General features: G+C 39.7%; 2 protein-coding genes across 4 annotated transcripts in view; one reads left to right on the plus strand and one right to left on the minus strand.

The window, feature by feature from the left end:
* Window positions 1–5,186, plus strand: part of MORN3 (MORN repeat containing 3) — a 62,445-nt gene extending 57,259 nt beyond the window's left edge. Inside the window, exon 7 of the mRNA XM_073676277.1 lies at window positions 3,952–5,186. Within this exon, the coding sequence (XP_073532378.1) occupies window positions 3,952–4,032 (81 nt within the window). The 3' untranslated portion in view covers window positions 4,033–5,186. The remainder of the gene's footprint in view (window positions 1–3,951) is intronic.
* LOC141262183 (calcium release-activated calcium channel protein 1) overlaps window positions 789–20,522 on the minus strand; it is a 32,810-nt gene continuing 13,076 nt past the window's right edge. For all 3 annotated transcript variants that reach the window (XM_073676274.1, XM_073676275.1, XM_073676276.1), the window contains one exon: window positions 789–9,854. In XM_073676274.1, coding sequence (XP_073532375.1) covers window positions 9,300–9,854 — 555 coding nt within the window. In that variant the 3' untranslated portion in view covers window positions 789–9,299. The remainder of the gene's footprint in view (window positions 9,855–20,522) is intronic.

Raw genomic sequence — 20,522 nt, forward strand, 5'->3', positions numbered from 1 at the left:
GTGACAGCGTGCTATCTGGGCGAGGGAGAGCATTGTAAGGAGAGAACATGGAGAGTAGGGAGCAGTCCCACCCCCAAAAGGGACATTTATTTTGCTCTTTTCGCCTGGTTCTTTCCTTACAATGTGCACGCTCTATGGCTGGCTTATCACTTCTAATTAGAGACGGTAAGTGAGTACATTGTCACTGTGCATACATCAGAATTGAGAACAGACACATGCTCAATAGCGCAGGGATTAGTCCAGCCCCTGAAAAGGACATCACTGATGATGCTTCATTTCAAGGTAGGGACAGAGGCTATGACCGTATTCTCTGCCCCCTGAAGTAGTCCTGGTTGAGTATCCCAACATGCACTGGAGGTTCACAAACAAATGTGATAAAAACAGAAGTAGATAAAAATAAATGTGTTAGACTAGAGCTAGTATGGAATTTTTAATTGAAGTGTATTAGATTTCAATAAATAGATAACCATTTAGAATTAAAATCAATATTAGTTTCGCACCACCCCTCAAAGAAATTGCAAAAAGAACCATTAGGCTATGTTCACACATTGCGTTTTTGTGCAAATTTTCAGCTGCATGTTACAGTATCAGCAAAGTCTGAGATTTCAGAAATCTCATGCACACACCTTGGTTTTTATTTGATCAGTATTTTGTGCTTTGCATGTTTTTTTTTGCAGAATAATGATTTTCACCCATTGGAAGTAATGGGTGGTGAAAAAACGCCTATTGTGAACATAGCTATCAGGTTTTGTTGTGTTTTTAGTGAAAAAAAAAATCAAGTAGAGCAGTATGTGAAACTCATTTATTATTGTGATTTTACCATCTTGTCTTGGTCACCTGAGATGGCAGTTTGGATACTACAGTTAAATTAAATTAGTAATGCGGAAACAGTAAACATTGGCTGAGCCAGGTGTGAGATTGAACAATACCCGTGGCCCAGTGAGGTGTGAAAATGAACAATTCCTGTGCAATTCAGTGGAAGACCATAGCACCAAAAAATGCAGTAAAAAAACAAGGAAAAAAACAAGCAAAATCCTGAACAAACCTTCCTGGCAAGAGATCAGGTTTTGCTGCAGAAAAAAACCGCAGAAAAAAGGCAGTGTGTGAACATAGCCTTAGAGTATCATCAAATCTAGGTACTGCTATATTTTCTTATAGTAGTAGTTTGAACAGACACATGACATATCTGCTTGCCTTAGGACATAGGCTCTGCTACGCTTACCTACATAAAGAAATAAAAGGTATAAAGAAGCACAGCAACAGGACACTTCACATTTGCTTGATGCATGGGGCTTTTAAAGTGCTTTCAAGTACACAAACCAAACTTGTAAAAATAAAAGATTTGAGCAAACCCTTTGGCTATGTTCACAAGTTGCATTTTTGGTGTGTTTTTTATGCAAATGAAAGCTGCTTTTTACAGTACCAGCAAAAGCTGAGATTTCAGAAATCTAATGCACACATTGGTTTTTTCCCTGAATGAATTGGAAAACTGCAGCATATCACTTTTCAACATTTTTTCACCTATAAAAAGCAACACATATACATACATATACATACAGTGCCTACAAGTAGTATTCAACCCTCTGCAGATTTAGCTGGTTGACACATGCGGAATTAACTTGGCATTGTGACATTTGTACTGTAGATCAGCCTGGAAGTGGGAAATGCACTGCAGCAATTTTTTTTTTTTTTTTTTTTAAACGTTAAAAGTTAATTCTGAGTGTCATTTATTATTCAACCTCTCAAACCACAAGAATTCTGTTTGGTCCCCCTAAAGTATTAAGAAGTAGTTCAGGCACCAAGAATAATGAGCTTCACATGTGTGGATTAAAGATCTCTTTTGCCAGCCTTTTCTGACTATTTAAGACCCTCCCCAAACTTGTGAACAGCACTCAGACATGGTCAACATGGGAAAGACAAAAGGAGCATTCCAAGGCCATCAGAGACAAGATCGTGGAGGGTCACAAGGCTGGCAAGGGGTACAAAACCCTTTCCAAGGAGTAGGGCCTACCTGTCTCCACTGTTGGGAGCATCATCCGTAAGTGGAAGGCTTATGGAACTACTGTTAGCCTTCCACGGCCAGGACAGCCTTTGAAAGTGTCCTCCCGTGCCGAGGCCAGGCTTGTCCGAAGAGTCAAGGCTAACCCAAGGACAACAAGGAAGGAGCTCCGGGAAGATCTCATGGCAGTGGGGACATTGGTTTCAGTCAATACCATAAGTAACGTACTCCACCGCAATGGTCTCCGTTCCAGACGAGCCCGTAAGGTACCTTTACTTTCAAAGCGTCATGTCAAGGCTCGTCTACAGTTTGCTCATGATCACTTGGAGGACTCGGAGACTGACTGGTTCAAGGTTCTATGGTCTGATGAGACAAAAGATCGAGATCTTTGGTGCCAACCACACACGTGACGTTTGGAGACTGGATGGCACTGCATACGACCCCAAGAATACCATCCCTACAGTCAAGCATGGTGGTGGCAGCATCATGCTGTGGGGCTGTTTCTCTGCCAAGGGGCCTGGCCATCTGGTCCGCATCCATGGGAAGATGGATAGCACGGCCTACCTGGAGATTTTGGCCAAGAACTTCCGCTCCTCCATCAAGGATCTTAAGATGGGTCGTAATTTCATCTTCCAACAAGACAACGACCCAAAGCACACTGCCAAGAAAACCAAGGCCTGGTTCAAGAGGGAAAAAGTCAAGGTGTTGGAGTGGCCTAGTCAGTCTCCTGACCTTAACCCAATTGAAAACTTGTGGAAGGAGCTCAAGAATAAAGTCCACATGAGATACCCAAAGAACCTAGATAACTTGGAGAAGATCTGCATGGAGGAGTGGGCCAAGATAACTCCACAGACCTGTGCCGGCCTGATCAGGTCTTATAAAAGACGATTATTAGCTGTAATTGCAAACAAGGGTTATTCCACAAAATATTAAACATAGGGGTTGTATAATAATTGACCCACACTTTTATGTTTAAAATTTAATAAAATTCAACTGAGCAACATAACTTTTTGGTTTGTAAGATCTATGCTTCTGTTCATAAAACCTACTCTCGTTTGCAGTTTGAAGGCTCTAACTTATTTGCATCTTATCAAACCAGCTAAATCTGCAGGGGGTTGAATACTACTTGTAGGCACTGTATATATATCAGCAAAAGTTGTTCCCATCAGTTTTTGCTGAGTTTTTAGTGAAAAAAAGCAGGTATAGCAGGATGTGAAACTTTTTTTGTGTTAAACTAAATTATCTTGGTGTCTTCACTTGAGCTGAGCTATTAGTACAGTTTAGTTAAGTTAGTAAACAATGCCTGAGCATCTAAATGGCCGACCAATGTGTAAAATTGAACAATGCCTGGCCAATGTCTAAAAGTAAACAGTGTCCACCCTACAAAATGCACTGCCAATGTCTTAGGTAAACTATCCCCTACCGATTCAACTCCCCACCCCCAAGGTAAACTATCCCCTACCGATTCAACCCCCCCACTGTTTTTACATTTGCAGTTGTGTATTATTTCATGAACTTTTTTGTTCAGAATAGTCTATTTTTTCAGATATAAAAATCTTTTTCCACTAAAAAACTTGATCAAATTGCCTTTTTTTCGCCAAAAATGTTTTACGGTGTCACATATGTATTGCATTGGTGGCCTAACAGCTTGCATTGTTCATGCGTGTATGGTAAAGGCAAAGTTAAACTTTGGGATCCTGAAAAACACAGTAAGAAAAGCAGCACAAAAGCCAGCAAAACATGCTTTTTGTTTGCAGTGAGATCAAGTTTTGGCTGCAACAAAAAAGCAATGTGTGAGTATAGCCTTAATGCCCAAGAAGCCCTGCGTGTGTAATATCTACATTATACACTCGTACAAGGAAAAATAGAAACACAGGCCTATTGATGTGGGTGCAAGACTTTCACAAACCTCAGTTTGCCTATAACCATCTACTTTTTTTTTCTACCCTCAGGTAAAAGTGGCAAACCCTGAAGGTGTTCTGGAAGCGGCTCGAACAACATTTCTTGAAAAAGAAAAAGGACTTCAGCTTTAATAAAGCCTTTACTTGGGAAATGCCATTGTAAAATTATGTGCCATGTATAAATTATTGTATAAACAATCAGATTGTCATTTCTAGGTTAAAAGTTTGACAGTGTGTTCTAAGGGGGAAGCATCAGCATTTCACAAGTGTCAACTAGGCATCAATTTTATCCATTACTGTACTAGGAAAAAAAAAAAGGTGAAAATTTCTAAACAGACAAGTATATGAGTATTTCTATAAGCTTCACATAAATATAAAAAGTGATAGGAATCAGTAGCCTAAGACTATCCGAGGATACGGTTTATCATGACATCCAAACCTTGGCCATGTAAAAAGGTGAACCTACAGCTGTACACTAAGGAACCGTAGTATGCATTTTGATCACCATCTGACATCTTTCTGTTGCAAGTGCGGATCGTAGTTAACGGACATCATCTTTACAGTGACAGATCTTCATTTAAAGAAGCACTCCCAGGAACGATTTTATCCTCTTAATATGTTGCAATCATATTATAAAGCACTGTGTACTTACAATTGCTCCTTTTGCCTTTCTACGCAGCTAATTCTTCTCTTTTCTCTGTAGAAACAGGAAGTCTCTTGTCCCTGCATTTATCATTCCCCTCTTCAACTCCTGACCCAGTTGCCCCCCTCCGCCAGGGACCTTTGCAGTGACCTATGAGTCATACAGGGAAAACTGACCTGTTTCTACATAAGAGCTTAGAAGGATTCAGCCAGTCAGTTGTTAATCACGCGATGTCATAGACGTAATGGAAAAGAGAAGAATTTGCTGACTAGAAAGGCAAGATGAGCAATTGTAAGTACACAGTGCTAGAAGAAAAACTCATGTCATGCATGTGATTTATAACATGGGAAGAAAGGCAGAGATTGTATCTCCAGCAGCCCCAGAAACGGATTTGGTGTCCACAGGAAGGCAGATGCATGTAGAAAGAAGTCTGTCTACCATGGCCATCGAAGGAGGATTACAAAAAGACGCTGCTGCCACAATAGAGAGCAGAAAATAACATCTCGATGCTCTTTATGGAACCTTTTTTCGATTTAGTATCTTGCAAAACCAAAAAGAACATACGGAGCGTGAGCACAGTTCACCCAGCCTCCCTTTTATTTAAAGGCTTCGAAGTATAAATAATCTTTAGTCAGTAACATGACATTCTGCAGTTTTATTTCTTACAGTGCTTTTCACAACCTCAGTATCATCGTGTGCTCATTTCATATATTGTTACAAATAATACCGCTGTGCATGAAAACAGAAGGTGATAGACCGATGTGCGGAGAGGGCAGACATTTAGATCCATGTTCCCTTTTCTTAATGTTTCTTCAGCATTTCACAACTACAAAGACTCATTGCAACATACTGAAAAGTCGACATTTGCTTAGATTTTCATTGGTATTCTTGCAGTAACCAATGCCCCTCATAGTTCACATTTTAAGATTCTTTAAAACTATATATTAAAAAATATATATTTTTCTAAAAGGAAAACTATAGCCAAAACACATTTCCCGACCATTATGTAAAGGCGTGTGAATCGTTAATTTACATATAAAATATATATATATATATTTTACCTCTATTTATATGTGTAGTTTTAGGCAATTTTTTATGGTTTAAAAATAACTATTTAGGGCCTTCTCTCAAGAAAGGGCTTCTACTAGAGGGAAAAACTGCATAAGCATATAATTTACCAGTGTGTGTTAAAAAGTAAACTACATCAATGTTACTTAGGCACTAACCATAATGTAGTATGAGTAGACCCATAGCCGAAGATGCAGGCATTTAAAAGAAGATAAATATCTTAAATATACATAAGATTTAAGGTGGTCATACACATTTGACTAAGGTTGGCTAAATAGTCCGTGAGACCATAGCCCTGCGAACCGCCTCTTACTTGCATCCCTCATCAGAAGAGGCGCAGGGGATGTCGACAGGTAGGAGGAGGTTCACAGGGCTCTGGTTCTGCAGCCACTAACATGTTCGCTGGACCAGGGCACTACGAGGATGGGCATGTTAAATTTCAGCATGCCTGATTCTTTGTTCTCCTTGGAGAAAAGCTGCTGACAAAATATACATCCAGCAGCAACTTACTCCTCATTCTCAAATTCAGAACACATGCCAAATTGAACATGGATTCATATGGGGGTTATATAGGGCAAGCTCTGTGCCACTTTCACATCATAATATTTGTGTTAAAGCCAGTAGAGAAGAGGAACAAAATTAGAAAGAATCAATTTGGAACCCTTTCATAGTTTGGACCCACTTCTAGATATGGCTTACAAATACTGACCAAAATACAGCCATGTGAAACTGGTCTCAGGGAAGGTGCACAGGACGTCTTTAAGATGCCGGCAGAGCCACTGAGGTTTTCCTAGGTGAAACCACTTCAGGAAAAAGCAGTCTTTCTTGAAGTGACTTTGCTGCTGTTTTTTTATGCTGGGTCCACCACCAGTCTATTCCTCCTACGGCGCCCAATCAAAGCCGCCCAAAGAATGATCATGTTGCTTCTTTTAACTGCTTCACGGTTTCCAGACTCTAGAATGAAAATGTGAGCAGCAATGTTGTTTTTAAATTGCTCTGCATTATGTTCATTTTTTTTTGCTGTGGTTTTGCGGCACTTTTTCAGGCTGATTCCAGACAGAACCCACCTGAAAAAGAAGTTATGTGCACATACCCTCAGGAAATGACCTACTTAATGGGGGGGTTTAAGTCGTCATATCTGATCTATTTTGTTTTTCCCCATTGACTTCATTAAAAACCCTACCAAAGCTTGAGGCAAATATTAACATGCAGTTTAGTCAAGGTTTCTTTAGTGCAGCATATTATACTGAAGTAGTATATTTATGTTATTCCATTAAAAAAAGTGTACAAATCAGCACCTTCAGGCTAAAGCCACTTTCACACAACAGTATTTTGCTTCAGTATTCATAAGCTTAAACAAAAAGTTAATCCAAAATATTAAAGTATTTAAAATAGTATACACTTTTCATCCATTTATGTTGCCTAACCAGTTTTGGATGCAAAATACTGACCAAAATACAACCGTGTGAAAATGGCCTTCACCTTGATGTGGTTGTTTCAGGTTTTTAGAAGGCCACAATAAATATGATGGATCCAATTTACAGCAGATCTTGATGAATCCAAATGGACTTTCACAAGCGTCCAGACTTGTTGCAGAAAATTCTGTGACTGTTTCATTTTGCCAGAATGGGATTTGCAAAACTCCAGTTTCTTGCAGCAGTAACAGCCCATTCAGATGAATGGGACGGATATTCAGCAACATATCTGACACGCAATTTTGGCTATGGTAAATACAGACACAGCATAATAAATATATGCTATGATTCATCGAGCTAGTAAAAGATGCTTTTTTTTCATTCCACTGTAATTTGTGTGTGCTGACCCATTATTCTGTTATTGCTTAAAGGGAACCTGTCACCAGAAAAAAAAACACTATTAGCCTGCAGATATGGAGTTAATCTGCAGGTTAATAGTGTTATTAACCTGCCCGGAGTCTGCACTTAGCTGAACACTGCAGGGAGAAAATTTATTTTATTCCCATCGGCAACGTTCGTGTTACAGCCACAGGGGCGGCGGCAGTGCCGATTCAGTCACCGCTCTGACAATACAGAGCGACGACTGTAACTGCGCCCCCGGCCCTACTGGCTCTGTATTAGGGTCGGTGGCATGGATACAGCTGCTGGTGACTGAACCCTGAATGCAGCCAGGGGGAATAAAGTTAATTTTCTCCCCGCAGCCTTCAGCTACGTGCGGGTGCCGGGCAGGTTAACAGCGTTTTTTCTGGTGACAGGTTCCCTTTAATTATATAGCATCTAAAAATTTTTTACTCCATATAGGTCATTAACTTGTCTTACAACGGAAGAGGCCCATAGAGAACAGAGGAAACTGCCTGGTTCACTGGTAGCGATAATTCTTTTATTTCTTGCAATATGTAATACTTTTCGGTCACCCACAATATAGCAATATATAGTGGGAACTTTTAGGTGTACAATGTATGTAGCCCTTTGCACACTGCATAGTCTTTACTTCAGTGGGAAATTTTTCTCTCTCAATCCTATGTGAGAATATACTACATGGGTGCTGTAAAAGAAACCCCAATGAAGATAATGACCATATTTGTGCTATAGTTTCCCTTTATAAGCCATAACAAATATATTTAGGAACAATGATTTTAACTTTTAATTATAGAAATATTTTTTTTTCCTTCAAACTACTTTATCATTGCATTTCAGTTCAAGAAACCTGAAGAATATATATATATATATACACATACTTCTTGAAGAAGAGGCTGCACCTGTAATTTTTGTGTCTTTACAGGCCATAAACATTTCCACAACACCCCGACCCTCATTATTGCAGCTGGCTGCTCCTACACAGGAGGGATTATACTAAAGTATAACACAATCCTTGTGAGTCCATATTTGTACACACAATGTAACAGATCAGACACGTATACTGCATCTTTGCTGATGCTTTGGAGGCACTTAGACAACATGATAAACGTATGCAAAAGGTTATAAATGTGCGAAAAATGCTGTAAAAAATAACGTTGATTGAGATCAACTATTAAGAGTCTCTGCATATATACATAAACACTATGTTAAATATTCAAAGCAATCCAGTGGCTCACACAAATGATTATTGGGGCATGCATTACAAAACTTTCTGCCAGCTTCCCTGCATGCACCTGAAGACTTCCAGTGACACCGACAAGCAAAGCAGTCAAACACACATTGCTCACCCAGCCAAGGGAGTAAGACAGCTGCTCACCCAGCCAAGGGAGTAAGACAGCTGTTTTCTTCAAAATTATCACATACATGGGAAAAATCCAAGCAAGCATGCTGAAGTAAAGTAACAGGGAAAAGTAATTTCTTCCAAACTGCTTAAAAGGTCTAATCTGGGACTGGTCCACACCTTATCATATCCAATTAAAATGAACATTAAAATACAGATTTCCAAGACGCTGGAAGTGGAAAGTAGGCAGTTCAAAAAGCCTACAAAAAATCCACATTCTGCCCTGAGAGAGCTAGATCTTAGGCAGACTGAGAATGCATAGATATTTACCTCTCCCCTCTTTCACACTGGAAGATGGTCAGAAAGAACCGTATAAGCTCTAGATTTGATTTCTGCCTCAAAGTGCATTCCTAGTATTAAAGAATTAGCCCTTCCTGAGCTCCAACTCAGCCCACTTCTCACTTATGTATCCAAAACATAAGGTCGAAGCGATTAACCCTTTGTAGCAGAACGGTTATGGGTAATGACCAGGGGATTGGACAGAGTCCCCTCTGTGGTCTAATTGGTCCTGAAGTTGAGCCAGTTCGGCAAGTTCATTCAACTCCTGGAACTGTCGATCTGTTTTGTGGCCGACAAGTGACCTGTAGAAGTGAACCGCAAACACTATAAAAATTAATCCAAATGGCACCATTATGCACGTTGAAGCTATTGCAGCTTCTTTTCCAGGACTGATGGAGGTGTCATTGACTGCTAGCTTGGGATTGTTCACTGGGAGAAACTTCACCCAGCACAGGAGCACAACCTCAGCAAGGAAGAGAAGAGTTCCAATGACAGTGGAGAAGGCCCAAGCAAGCTCAATGTGACGGTGCATCCTTTCGTGGGGGGATTCCTTCACAGAGTTGAGATTGTGGACGTTGCTCACAGCTTCTATGTTCGGTAGGATGCAGGTGCTGATCATAAGTGCAAATAAGTGTACAGCAACCAACACAGTAGTACAGGCACTGAAAGCAATAAGGAGGCCGGCCGGGTAGACATGGTTTGCATCTAGCTGGACTTCAACCATGGCAACCTACAATAAAAGAAAAATAAGAGAACAAAAAGTTACTTCTTGCAAAACAGAATATCTGCAGATATCCAATGCTAAAATTAGCATTATGTTGTAAGATGAGTGGGCAATAGACAATTTCCTGTGCAGTAACGAGAACGTCTAAAGGTGCCGTTAAATAATCAGAGGATTGGGAACCACAGAACATTCAATATACAGTACAGACCAAAAGTTTGGACACACCTTCTCACTTAAAGAAATTTCTGTATTTTCATGACTGTGAAAATTCTACATTCACACTGAAGGCATCAAAACTATGAATTAACACATGTGGAATTATATACTTAACAAAAAAGTGTGAAACAACTGAAAATATGCCTTATATTCTAGGTTCTTCAAAGTAGCCACCTTTTGCTTTGATGACTGCTTTGCACACTCTTTGCATTCTCTTGATGAGCTTCAAGAGGTAGTCACCGGAAATGGTCTTCCAACAATCTTGAAGGAGTTCCCAGAGATGCTTAGCACTTGCTGGCCCTTTTGCCTTCACTCTGCGGTCCAGCTCACCCCAAACCATCTCGATTGGGTTCAGGTCTGGTGACTGTGGAGACAAGGTCATCTGGCATAGCACCCCATCACTCTCCTACTTGGTCAAATAGCCCTTACACAGCCTGGAGGTGTGTTTGGGGTCATTGTCCTGTTGAAAAATAAATGATGGTCCAACTAAACGCAAACCGGATGGAATAGCATGCCGCTGCAAGATGCTGTGGTAGCCATGCTGGTTCAGTATGCCTTCAATTTTGAATAAATCCCCAACAGTGTCACCGGCAAAGCACCCCCACACCATCATATCTCCTCTTCCATGCTTCACGGTGGGAACCAGGCATGTAGAGTCCATCCGTTCACCTTTTCTGCGTCGCACAAAGACACGGTGGTTGGAACCAAAGATCTCAAATTTGGACTCATCAGACCAAATCACAGATTTCCACTGGTCTAATGTCCATTCCTTGTGTTCTTTAGCCCAAACAAGTCTCTTCTGCTTGTTGCCTGTCCTTAGCAGTGGTTTCCTAGCAGCTATTTTACCATGAAGGCCTGCTTCACAAAGTCTCCTCTTAACAGATGTTGAAGAGATGTGTCTGCTGCTAGAACTCTGTGTGGCATTGACCTGGTCTCTAATCTGAGCTGCTGTTAACCTGCGATTTCTGAGGCTGGTGACTCGGATAAACTTATCCTCAGAAGCAGAGGTGACTCTTGGTCTTCCTTTCCTGGGGCGGTCCTCATGTAAGCCAGTTTCTTTTAGCGCTTGATGGTTTTTGCAACTGCACTTGGGGACACTTTCAAAGTTTGCCCAATTTTTCGGACTGACTGACCTTCATTTCTTAAAGTAATGATGGCCACTCGCTTTTCTTTACTTAGCTGCTTTTTTCTTGCCATAATACAAATTCTAACAGTCTATTCAGTAGTACTATCAGCTGTGTATCCACCAGACTTCTGCACAACACAACTGATGGTCCCAACCCCATTTATAAGGCAAGAAATCCCACTTATTAAACCTGACAGGGCACACCTGTGAAGTGAAGACCATTTCCGGTGACTACCTCTTGAAGCTCATCAAGATAATGCCAAGAGTGTGCATAGCAGTCATCAAAGCCAAAGGTGGCTACTTTGAAGAACCTAGAATATAAGACATATTTGCAGTTGTTTCACACTTTTTTGTTAAGTATATAATTCCACATGTGTTAATTCATAGTTTTGATGCCTTCAGTATGAATGTACAATTTTCACAGTCATGAAAATACAGAAAAATCTTTAAATGAGAAGGTGTGTCCAAACTTTTGGTCTGTACTGTATATTATTTTTAATCCATATTGTTTATACTAAGGTTAACAAAAGAATCACAAGTTCATCTAGGTTAATCTCATATCATGCAGAAAATACAGAGGAAGAACAAAAACTGATGAGGCACTGCCAATTGTCCTTAAATTCATGCTAAAAGAAAGAAATCCATTTTAACTCCAAATATGGCCCTAACAAGAAATCCGAGGATCAATTACCCATCACTATGTAAACACAGCATAATGAAAAAGCATTTACTCTTATTTAAAGGGGCTTAGAAGCAGCAGAGCACAGAAGCCAGAAGAGGATGTGTACTACACACTCTCATCCTCATAGACCGGGGGCAATGCATATGGACAGAGACCACCGGTTTCTTTCCTTTGATCATACTATTCTATGAACGTTCCCTACAAGAGAAACAAAGATTGTTCATATATCATTACAACATATTCACAAGTTCAAAAATACAGAGTTAGTAGTAAATGCCCACATGGTAGGAAACTTAAAATCAATATTTTACACTTCCAGGACTAGACCTGACTAGTCCCAAGAACAGGGCATGACAGCATATAGCCACTCCCTTATAGATAGCACACAGTAATGCTCAGCAGAACGCACATTCCTATATATGGTGGAATCGGGACAGATAGCCGTTGGCTAAACAGTCGGCCAAACCATTGCTACATTGACAGTCATCTATTGGGTATGGTTTGGGGCTTTAGTTTCCAGGTGATAGAAAAGTCAATATTCTAGATGTAATTATCAGTAGCATGGAAAAAAAATGTTTACTTCCTAATTTGTGACATCAGGAAGAAAGATCAAAGTCTGTTACAGTCATCTGTCTCTCAATACAGCCTCCAGTGACTCTAAGGGGTGATTAGGGAAATCTTCCACATGTTATCAGCCTTCTTACCAATGAGAAAGTATTAGTTGCATGAACGAACCCAAGAGTGCAGGGTAGCATTTCTACAATGTGCCACATCTGTACTTTTACACTTCACCAAATAGGGGATTATTCCCATAAAACTTAACTTTATTATAATAATGATAAAAAGACTCTAAATGACATCCAATACCACATCAAATTTAATTCACATCCTGATCAGCCACAGCATCCATCACCTCTCCAGAGGGGGCAGCGATGGAAGAAATTAGTAGCAACTGCAGCGCTGTACCCAGTGACATCCTGTGTCAGGAAGGGCGATAGACGCTGTGGGGAGTGAGTGCAGCCCCAGCCTCCTGTGACGTCATGTTTGAGACTCTTCTCAAACAAAACACACATTTAAAAAAAAATAAAAAAAACTACACATTTAGAGATTAGGTAGACAGGGAAAAGTGTAGGGGTTGTGTAATAAAGAAAAAGTTACAGAAGTGGTTAGGGTGTAAGGATAGATATTTAGAAAATACGTTTTAGGTGCCAGACCACCCCTTTAGTGATGAAATCTGTATGTCGGCTATAATGCGGTGTTGCGATGATACAAGGAGGCAGCATGAGATAAATAGTTAAGAAATCTATAGTATGCAAAGTCAAGCAGCAGTAAAGAGGATATCAGTCATGAAATAGGACGGGTGTCGGCTACAATGCTGCGTTGCAATGATACAATACTAAATGAACACAGTGGGAATGTTGTGTTATCAGTATTAGTGAGTTGGAACTTTTTGGGGGTTTTGAGAATGTATACTGTGCGGATAACTGACACTAAATGGGAAAGTAGTTACCATCTGCACTGGGATAATATGGTGTTGGGTTTATTACACCAATGATGAAAAAGGCAATTTGAACTTAGCAGTAGAGCGCACTCTTAGGGCTTGTGCACACATTGTATATTTGCACTAGCTTTTCAGTGTTTTTTTGTGTGTATTGTGCAATTTACAGTATCATAAAAATAAATGACAAATGAAATTTCCCCATCAATTAATTTTTAAAAACCTGCTGTGTGACTACTCTTTAAGCATTTTTCCCCAAATAAATGCATAGAAAACTGAAATATAAGTGCAATGAAAACACACATTTTGTATTCTGCATTATTTCTGGCAAGAGATGCATTTTTAGCGCAGAACTATCCTTTGCAAATACTCAACGTGTGCACAGATCCTTAGTGTAATCGATAGTGTGATTAGCTTGAGGGATTGGCTAACTGCAATACAATGAGGTAGGTAACCGAAAAGGAGATTAGGATACACAGAATAATTATGATTGTTTAAAGGAAACTGCTGCTGAGCCGGCTGCCAGTCAGTGCCAAAGCGCGGTTACAGCTGCTGCTCACTATGTACTGAGCGATGACTGACGCCACACCAGACATGCTACCGTGACTGGAAGTCAGAGGCCGCAGGGAGGAATAAAGCTCATTTTCTCCTGGCAGCTGAGCTTCCACTGCAGTGGCCACACGGCTTTACAATGCTATTAACCTGTAGATTAGCCCATATCTGGTGGTATTGGATGTCATTTAGAGTCTTTTTATATCATTATTATAATAAAAGTTGATTTTTATGGGAGTGTTCAATACTGGGGATTTCGATAATATCGGTGATTAGATCTTATTTTAGAAAATGTTTTTATGGCAGGCGCATTATGATTTTTGTTTATTTTATGTTTACGTTAGGAGCAGGAGCCTTGTGATTATATAGACACTGTGGCCCCAATTCATTAAAGTGTCTTTGCCTGTTTTCTGATGTAAAACGCCTTAAGTGGGAAATTTTTGTTTCCACACCAGCCTTGCCAAAGTGGGCAGGGTATGGGTGGGATGGGGCTTGGCACCATTTTAGTGGTGTAACTTTTGGCAGAAATGTACTCCATACCCTGTCTGGGACAAATCTGTAGGGAAAAGAAAACAGAGGCGCTCCTGTGTGAGAATAAGCCCAGACTGGCTTACTCGAGCCAACACTGTAAAGGCTCACCTGGAATCGTCGTGCAATCTCAGGCACAGCTCTGATGTTAGAAGACTGCAGCCCTTGTCATCAGCCCCCAGCTGAGGGTGACGATACAGATCCAAAATAAAATTAAAAAATGATGATCCAATGGCGCTCTTATTCCAATGAATTATTAAAAAAAACAACAATGTTTTTATTAAAACATGTTAATAAAAAACATTTTTTTTAATAATTCATTGGAGTGACAGCGCCATTGGATCATCATTTTTTATTTTACATCTGTAGGGGAGGCACACATCACTTGTAAGGATGCGCTAAATTCATTAAAGGGAATCTGTCAGCAGGATTTTGCTATATAACCTTAGAGCAATTCACAACAAAAAAGGCCTTCAAAAATAAGAAAGCTTATACGACCAGAGTTTTTCAGAAAAATTACCTCTTTATTTAAACATTGCATATTAAAAACATTATGGTGCTGCATAAGGAGGGCACAGCTGACTCACACATTATTCAAAAAGTGCATGCAGATATATCAGGGGTATATTAATCCAACATCGTTGAAATGCATACAAAATAGATCACAAATGCATGATTGACTATGGATAATATATATCCTTAAACAGCAATATAGAATCAAATTGTTATTTCTCTCAATCATATTAAGGTGAGCAGTGCATAGTGCATAATGTAAACATGATTTCCTAGTTGGGCTCACATATAATCCATCAATTTGTAGTGAAACATTCGTATGCCTGTAAGTCTAGTATCAAGTCCCTCTAATATTGGGGCTATACCTAGCGTTGGACCCAATCTAAAGTCCTGCCTCTATCAAAATTTCTCTGAATAATTTCCACACTGCCAAATATTAGTCAGGAGTACTTACTTGTGGAGGTAAACGAGTACCGCTCGTGCCCTCGCGCCCCTACGCGCGTTTCGCCCTCGCACTGCTCACCTTAATATGATTGAGAGAAATAACAATTTGATTCTATATTGCTGTTTAAGGATATATATTATCCATAGTCAATCATGCATTTGTGATATATTTTGTATGCATTTCAACGATGTTGGATTAATATACCCCTGATATATCTGCATGCACTTTTTGAATAATGTGTGAGTCAGCTGTGCCCTCCTTATGCAGCACCATAATGTTTTTAATATGCAATGTTTAAATAAAGAGGTAATTTTTCTGAAAAACTCTGGTCGTATAAGCTTTCTTATTTTTGAAGGCCTTTTTTGTTGTGAATTAAACTATTAATGGAGTTGAACGTGATGTTCCTGAAATCCTTGCGAGTATGTTGTTACTCATAACCTTAGAGCAGTGTAATTTACAGCAAGAAAGCCTGATTCTAGGGATATATCACTTACTGTGCTTATTGGTGTAGTTTTCATAGAATACCCGTTTTGTCAAATGTAGATGTAGCAGAGCTTAGTCTTCTGTTGTGTATAATCCCACCCACATCCCTGACTGGCAGCTTCCTGTGTACACTTTCCAGTGTGAGCAAGCTGCCAATCAGTGGTGGGGGCGAGATTACACAGACTGGCCTGACTGCTGGTCCTGTGAGCTGTAGTCCAGGCAATGTTAATCTCCTGCTGATAAAACACTATTTAAATTGAAACTACAACACAGCCCAATAAGTGACACATCCCTGGAATCGGGGTTTCGTGCTCTATATTATGCTGCTCTCAGATTAAGCAGCAAAAACCTGCTGACAGATTCCCTTTAAGTGACGTGAGCATCTTAATCCTTCATTGAGACAGATGGGAACAACGCCACTCTGTACTAAGTCTGCCATCTTCTCTTATAGCCATTGTTAGCGCAGTTCATTTTTTGTTCTGTAAGGTAGAATATCCTAGAGGTCTCTGTCAATATGATATACAGCCCTTAAATAGTGCAGCTTACTATGAAGACAGATTAGCCTCAGGTCCACCATTATAAATTTGACATTATATAAACGCATGTAAAAAAATAGGTCACAAATCACTTGCAAATATTCAGAATGCAGCACAATGCACTATTCTAAATGTCATCTGTCTATTGAGAAGGAATATAAACACTAATAAAAAAGGAAAAACAATGGTAACACATAAATCAGATAAAAAAAAATAAAAAAAAATCAATCCCATAGAGTAAGGTGTATCCAATCAATATATTATACATTGTTGTTTCTCCATATTATAATTTGCCTTTATACGGCCTTAGATTGAAGAGATGATCTTCTACATGGATACTCCAATTAATGAAATATTGGGATTCTTTGCTCAGACTAGAAGCTGGCTTTTCTTTTTATACAATTTTCATTAACTGTACTTCCGAGGAGTAAAGTTTTTTGATTTCAATGCAAGTATATATAAATCCCTGCTCCTTGTTCACATTCTATTTTTGACATGCAGTACAGATAATCTATTTTTGCCATAATTGGATACTATTATAACCAAGTTCTACTAATAAAACAAACACAAAACCCAGTATTTGTTTGGATTGTGGTTTCCAACAGGACAGAAAAAGACCGCAGGCTATTAGTGTTGAGCGAGTATGTTCTGTCCGAGTATGCTCGGGCCGAGCTCCGAGTATTTACAGCTGCTCGGTGATATGGTTGAATCGCTCCCGTGTGCATGATTTGCAACTGTTTGACAGCTTTATTACATGGGAGGAATGTGTAAGAAATAGACATTCCTCACATGTATTAAAACTGTCAAACAGCCGCAAATCATGCACACGGGAGCGATTCAACCATATCACCGAGCAGCTATAAATACTCGGAGCTCGGCCCGAGCGTACTCGGCGAAAGGGTTAATAGAACATACTCGCTCAACACTACAGGCTATACTTGTGCCCTAGCTGCAAAAAAACAGTATCCAGACATATACAGTTTAAGAACAGAAGTCAATGGCAATAGCATCAAATTCTCTAGGCATACACTTGCATCTAGTCAGCAGTAAACACATGTCTCAAGTATATAGCAACAGCGTGTAGTAAAGATTGTGAGGAAGCCTATATGATAGACAGCCACAAATCTGCAAGAGCAAGTTTGGACTGTATTCCAAGGAAAAGATTTTGTGGCAGATTTATCAATACAGCCTAATAGATTGTCTAGTTTAAGTTAGTAGTGATGAGCGAGCTTGCTTGGGTTCGGATAGATTAACCGGCTTTCTCGAGTCAAACGCTCGTGTACCCGTGGCCACATGCACCGTGACTGATACACAGGCGGAGAATGTCCGTGTATCAGCGCCCTATATGAGCCTTTTTTGTGTGCAATTTAATACTAAGCAGTCACCCCCATGAATTGGTAGGTTGTGAGTGGTTGTCTCATCAGTATTTTACACCTGTTTTGTCACTATCTTTATTATATGGGTTTGCTGCAGCCTGATAGTGCATTAGTTCTGTGCCCTGGGCAGATAAATGCGGATGCCCTTTTTTGCTGTGTTAATTCTAGAATTTTTGATTCCTCTTTTTGTGGCTTTGCTTTTAATTTTAGTGTAGGGACTCGCAAGTGTGATTACCCTTGACGTAGGTTGCGAGTTTGCATATCTTACCCAAAATATCGACCAATACCTCATATATTATGATTTTTTTTTTGCACGTCATTTTTCAGGGTGCAGCCAAGCACAGTAGGTTTGATCTTGTAAACTAGGGTGTCTGTCCTCATGACGTGCACTTAGATAGATCAGGCGGGCTGCCCAGCACTATTAGTTTGGGCGTCACTAATAGCCTCTAAGCCAGACACTGTGCATTACCTGTGTGTGACCAGTGCCCTATACAAGCAGCTGTGTGAAACTTAATACTAAGCAATCACCCTCTCCATCAATTGGTAGGTTGGGAGTGGTTTTCTCATAAGTATTTTGCACTTGTGTTGTCACCATCTTTACTATATGGGTTTGCTGCATCCCGATTACCTGACCAGGTCTCAGAACCAAAGCAAACACTGCTGCCCTTTTTGCGTTATTTTGTGTTATTTCTCTCCACAAGTGGTAGATAATGCTGGCTATATTAAAAGGTCTTTAATAGCTGTGGCTTTAGAAAAGCTGGAACGCACTCTATTGCTTAGTCACAATGGCTCCCATCAGCACCCCGAGACGAGATTGCTGGGCACCATTGGGTTACTATGCCAGCCGAAGCATGCTGTATGTTCCTGTAGCTGTGATCTTGGTACTCCTGTGAATACCAGTCACAGTCTGAGCTTTAAAGGCGACTAAGATTCACACTATGTACTAGTAAAGCGATTGGACGATCGCAAATTCAAGACCCCCAAAGGGATTTAAAAAAAGTTTGTCCAATAAAAATAAACCACAAATATATTTGGTGTTGAAGTATCCGGAAAAGTCTGATCTATCAAGATAAAATACCTGATTGTTATTAACAAAAAAAAACAAAAGGCAAATCTTTCAGGGTTTTCGATCACCTCACTACAAAAATATGCAATAAAACAGATCAAAACGTTGTACTGTAACCCAAATTGGTATCACTAAAAATGTCAGCTTGCCACATAAAAAGCAAGCTCTCACACAGCTCAGTCACTGTTAAAAAAAAAAAAATATATATATATGTTCTCGGAAAATGGCAACACAAAGAAAATTTATTTTTTTTAAATGGAAAAAAAATTTATTCATGCACGTTTTGGGAATGCATTAATAATCTTACTGACCTGGAGAATTGGGATTCGGAATCATAGAATCATTTTTACCATAGAGTGGATGGTATAAAAACAAAACATGGCAAAATTGCACCAGACTTCATCTGAAAAGAACTGTGTAAACTGGCTATTAAAGGACCACCAATCAGCAAATAAGTAGCCGATCGGTGGTCATTTAGTACCACTGGTCAGTTAGTGTAAATGTTAGCAGGACACTTTCACACGTTCAGTATTGGGTCAGTATTTTACATCAGTATTTGTAAGCCAAATCCAGGAGTGGGTGATAAATCCAGAAGTGGTGACGTGTTTCTATTATACTTTTCCTCTGATTGTTCCACTCCTGGTTTTGGCTTACAAATATGGATATTAAAAATGCATTTTAGTATTTTACAAGTAAATTGTACAGTTGCTTGTTTTTACGATCACTTTGCAATTTTATCTATTTATCATGTTAAACGATTGCTTTAAGTATATCTTATAAAGTAGTGCATACCTCCTTAATAAATAAATCATGAGTCACTTGTATTATATGGGATTTCACCATTGCAACCCTGCCAACAAAGTATCCCAGGGATCAGAGGAGAAGCGAGGCTGAACAAGAAAATCATACTTTGTGATAAAGAACTTTGTAAATTTACAACGTGGGGTTTAAAAAAAAGTTCCGGCACATTAGCAAGAGCAGGTCCTTTCCCCGGCTATCACACACAGGCGATGACCCAGTTACAGTGGGGATAAAAATGAAAAGAAAATGTTCCCCAGAAAGGTTTTTGCAGCTCTGGGGTCCTGGGTTCAAATCCCACCAAGGACAATATCTGCAAGGAGTTTGTATGTTCTCCCTGTGTTTGTGTGGGTTTCCTCTAGGTTCTCCCACATTCTAAAGACATACTGATAATGAATCTAGATGTGAGCCCCATTGGGGACTGTGATGATGTCTGTAAAGCGCTGTGGAATTAATGGCGCTATATAAGCAATACAAGATTAATAACAAATAATAAATAGTAAGTTACTATCAGAATATCCTACTGCCAAAGGAAAACTCTTGATAAGATGTATCTACATGTTGAAAAAGCAAGGCATTTCAGAACACATACAGAGAATCCATAACAAGGGCACAGCTTATTCCAGCTATTGTGGAGATTTCCAGTCATATCAAAGGGATTAGGAAGGTATTAATAAGCGACTCAGAGGACCATAACCATGGAGATGTCAGACTTCTCATGGGATGAAAAGTGATTTACTTTGTTTGGCAACAATCCCCTTCTTTATGTGTATGGCACTTATTGGTAATGCTGGATAAGTCAATCAGAATGACATGGACCTATGCTTTTAATAAGTATTTTACCTCGACAACTTT

The sequence above is a fragment of the Phyllobates terribilis genome, unplaced genomic scaffold (assembly GCF_046119375.1).
Source record: "Phyllobates terribilis strain yellow unplaced genomic scaffold, ASM4611937v1 Scaffold_1__5_contigs__length_1240528914, whole genome shotgun sequence".
In the NCBI taxonomy this organism is placed as follows: domain Eukaryota; kingdom Metazoa; phylum Chordata; class Amphibia; order Anura; family Dendrobatidae; genus Phyllobates; species Phyllobates terribilis.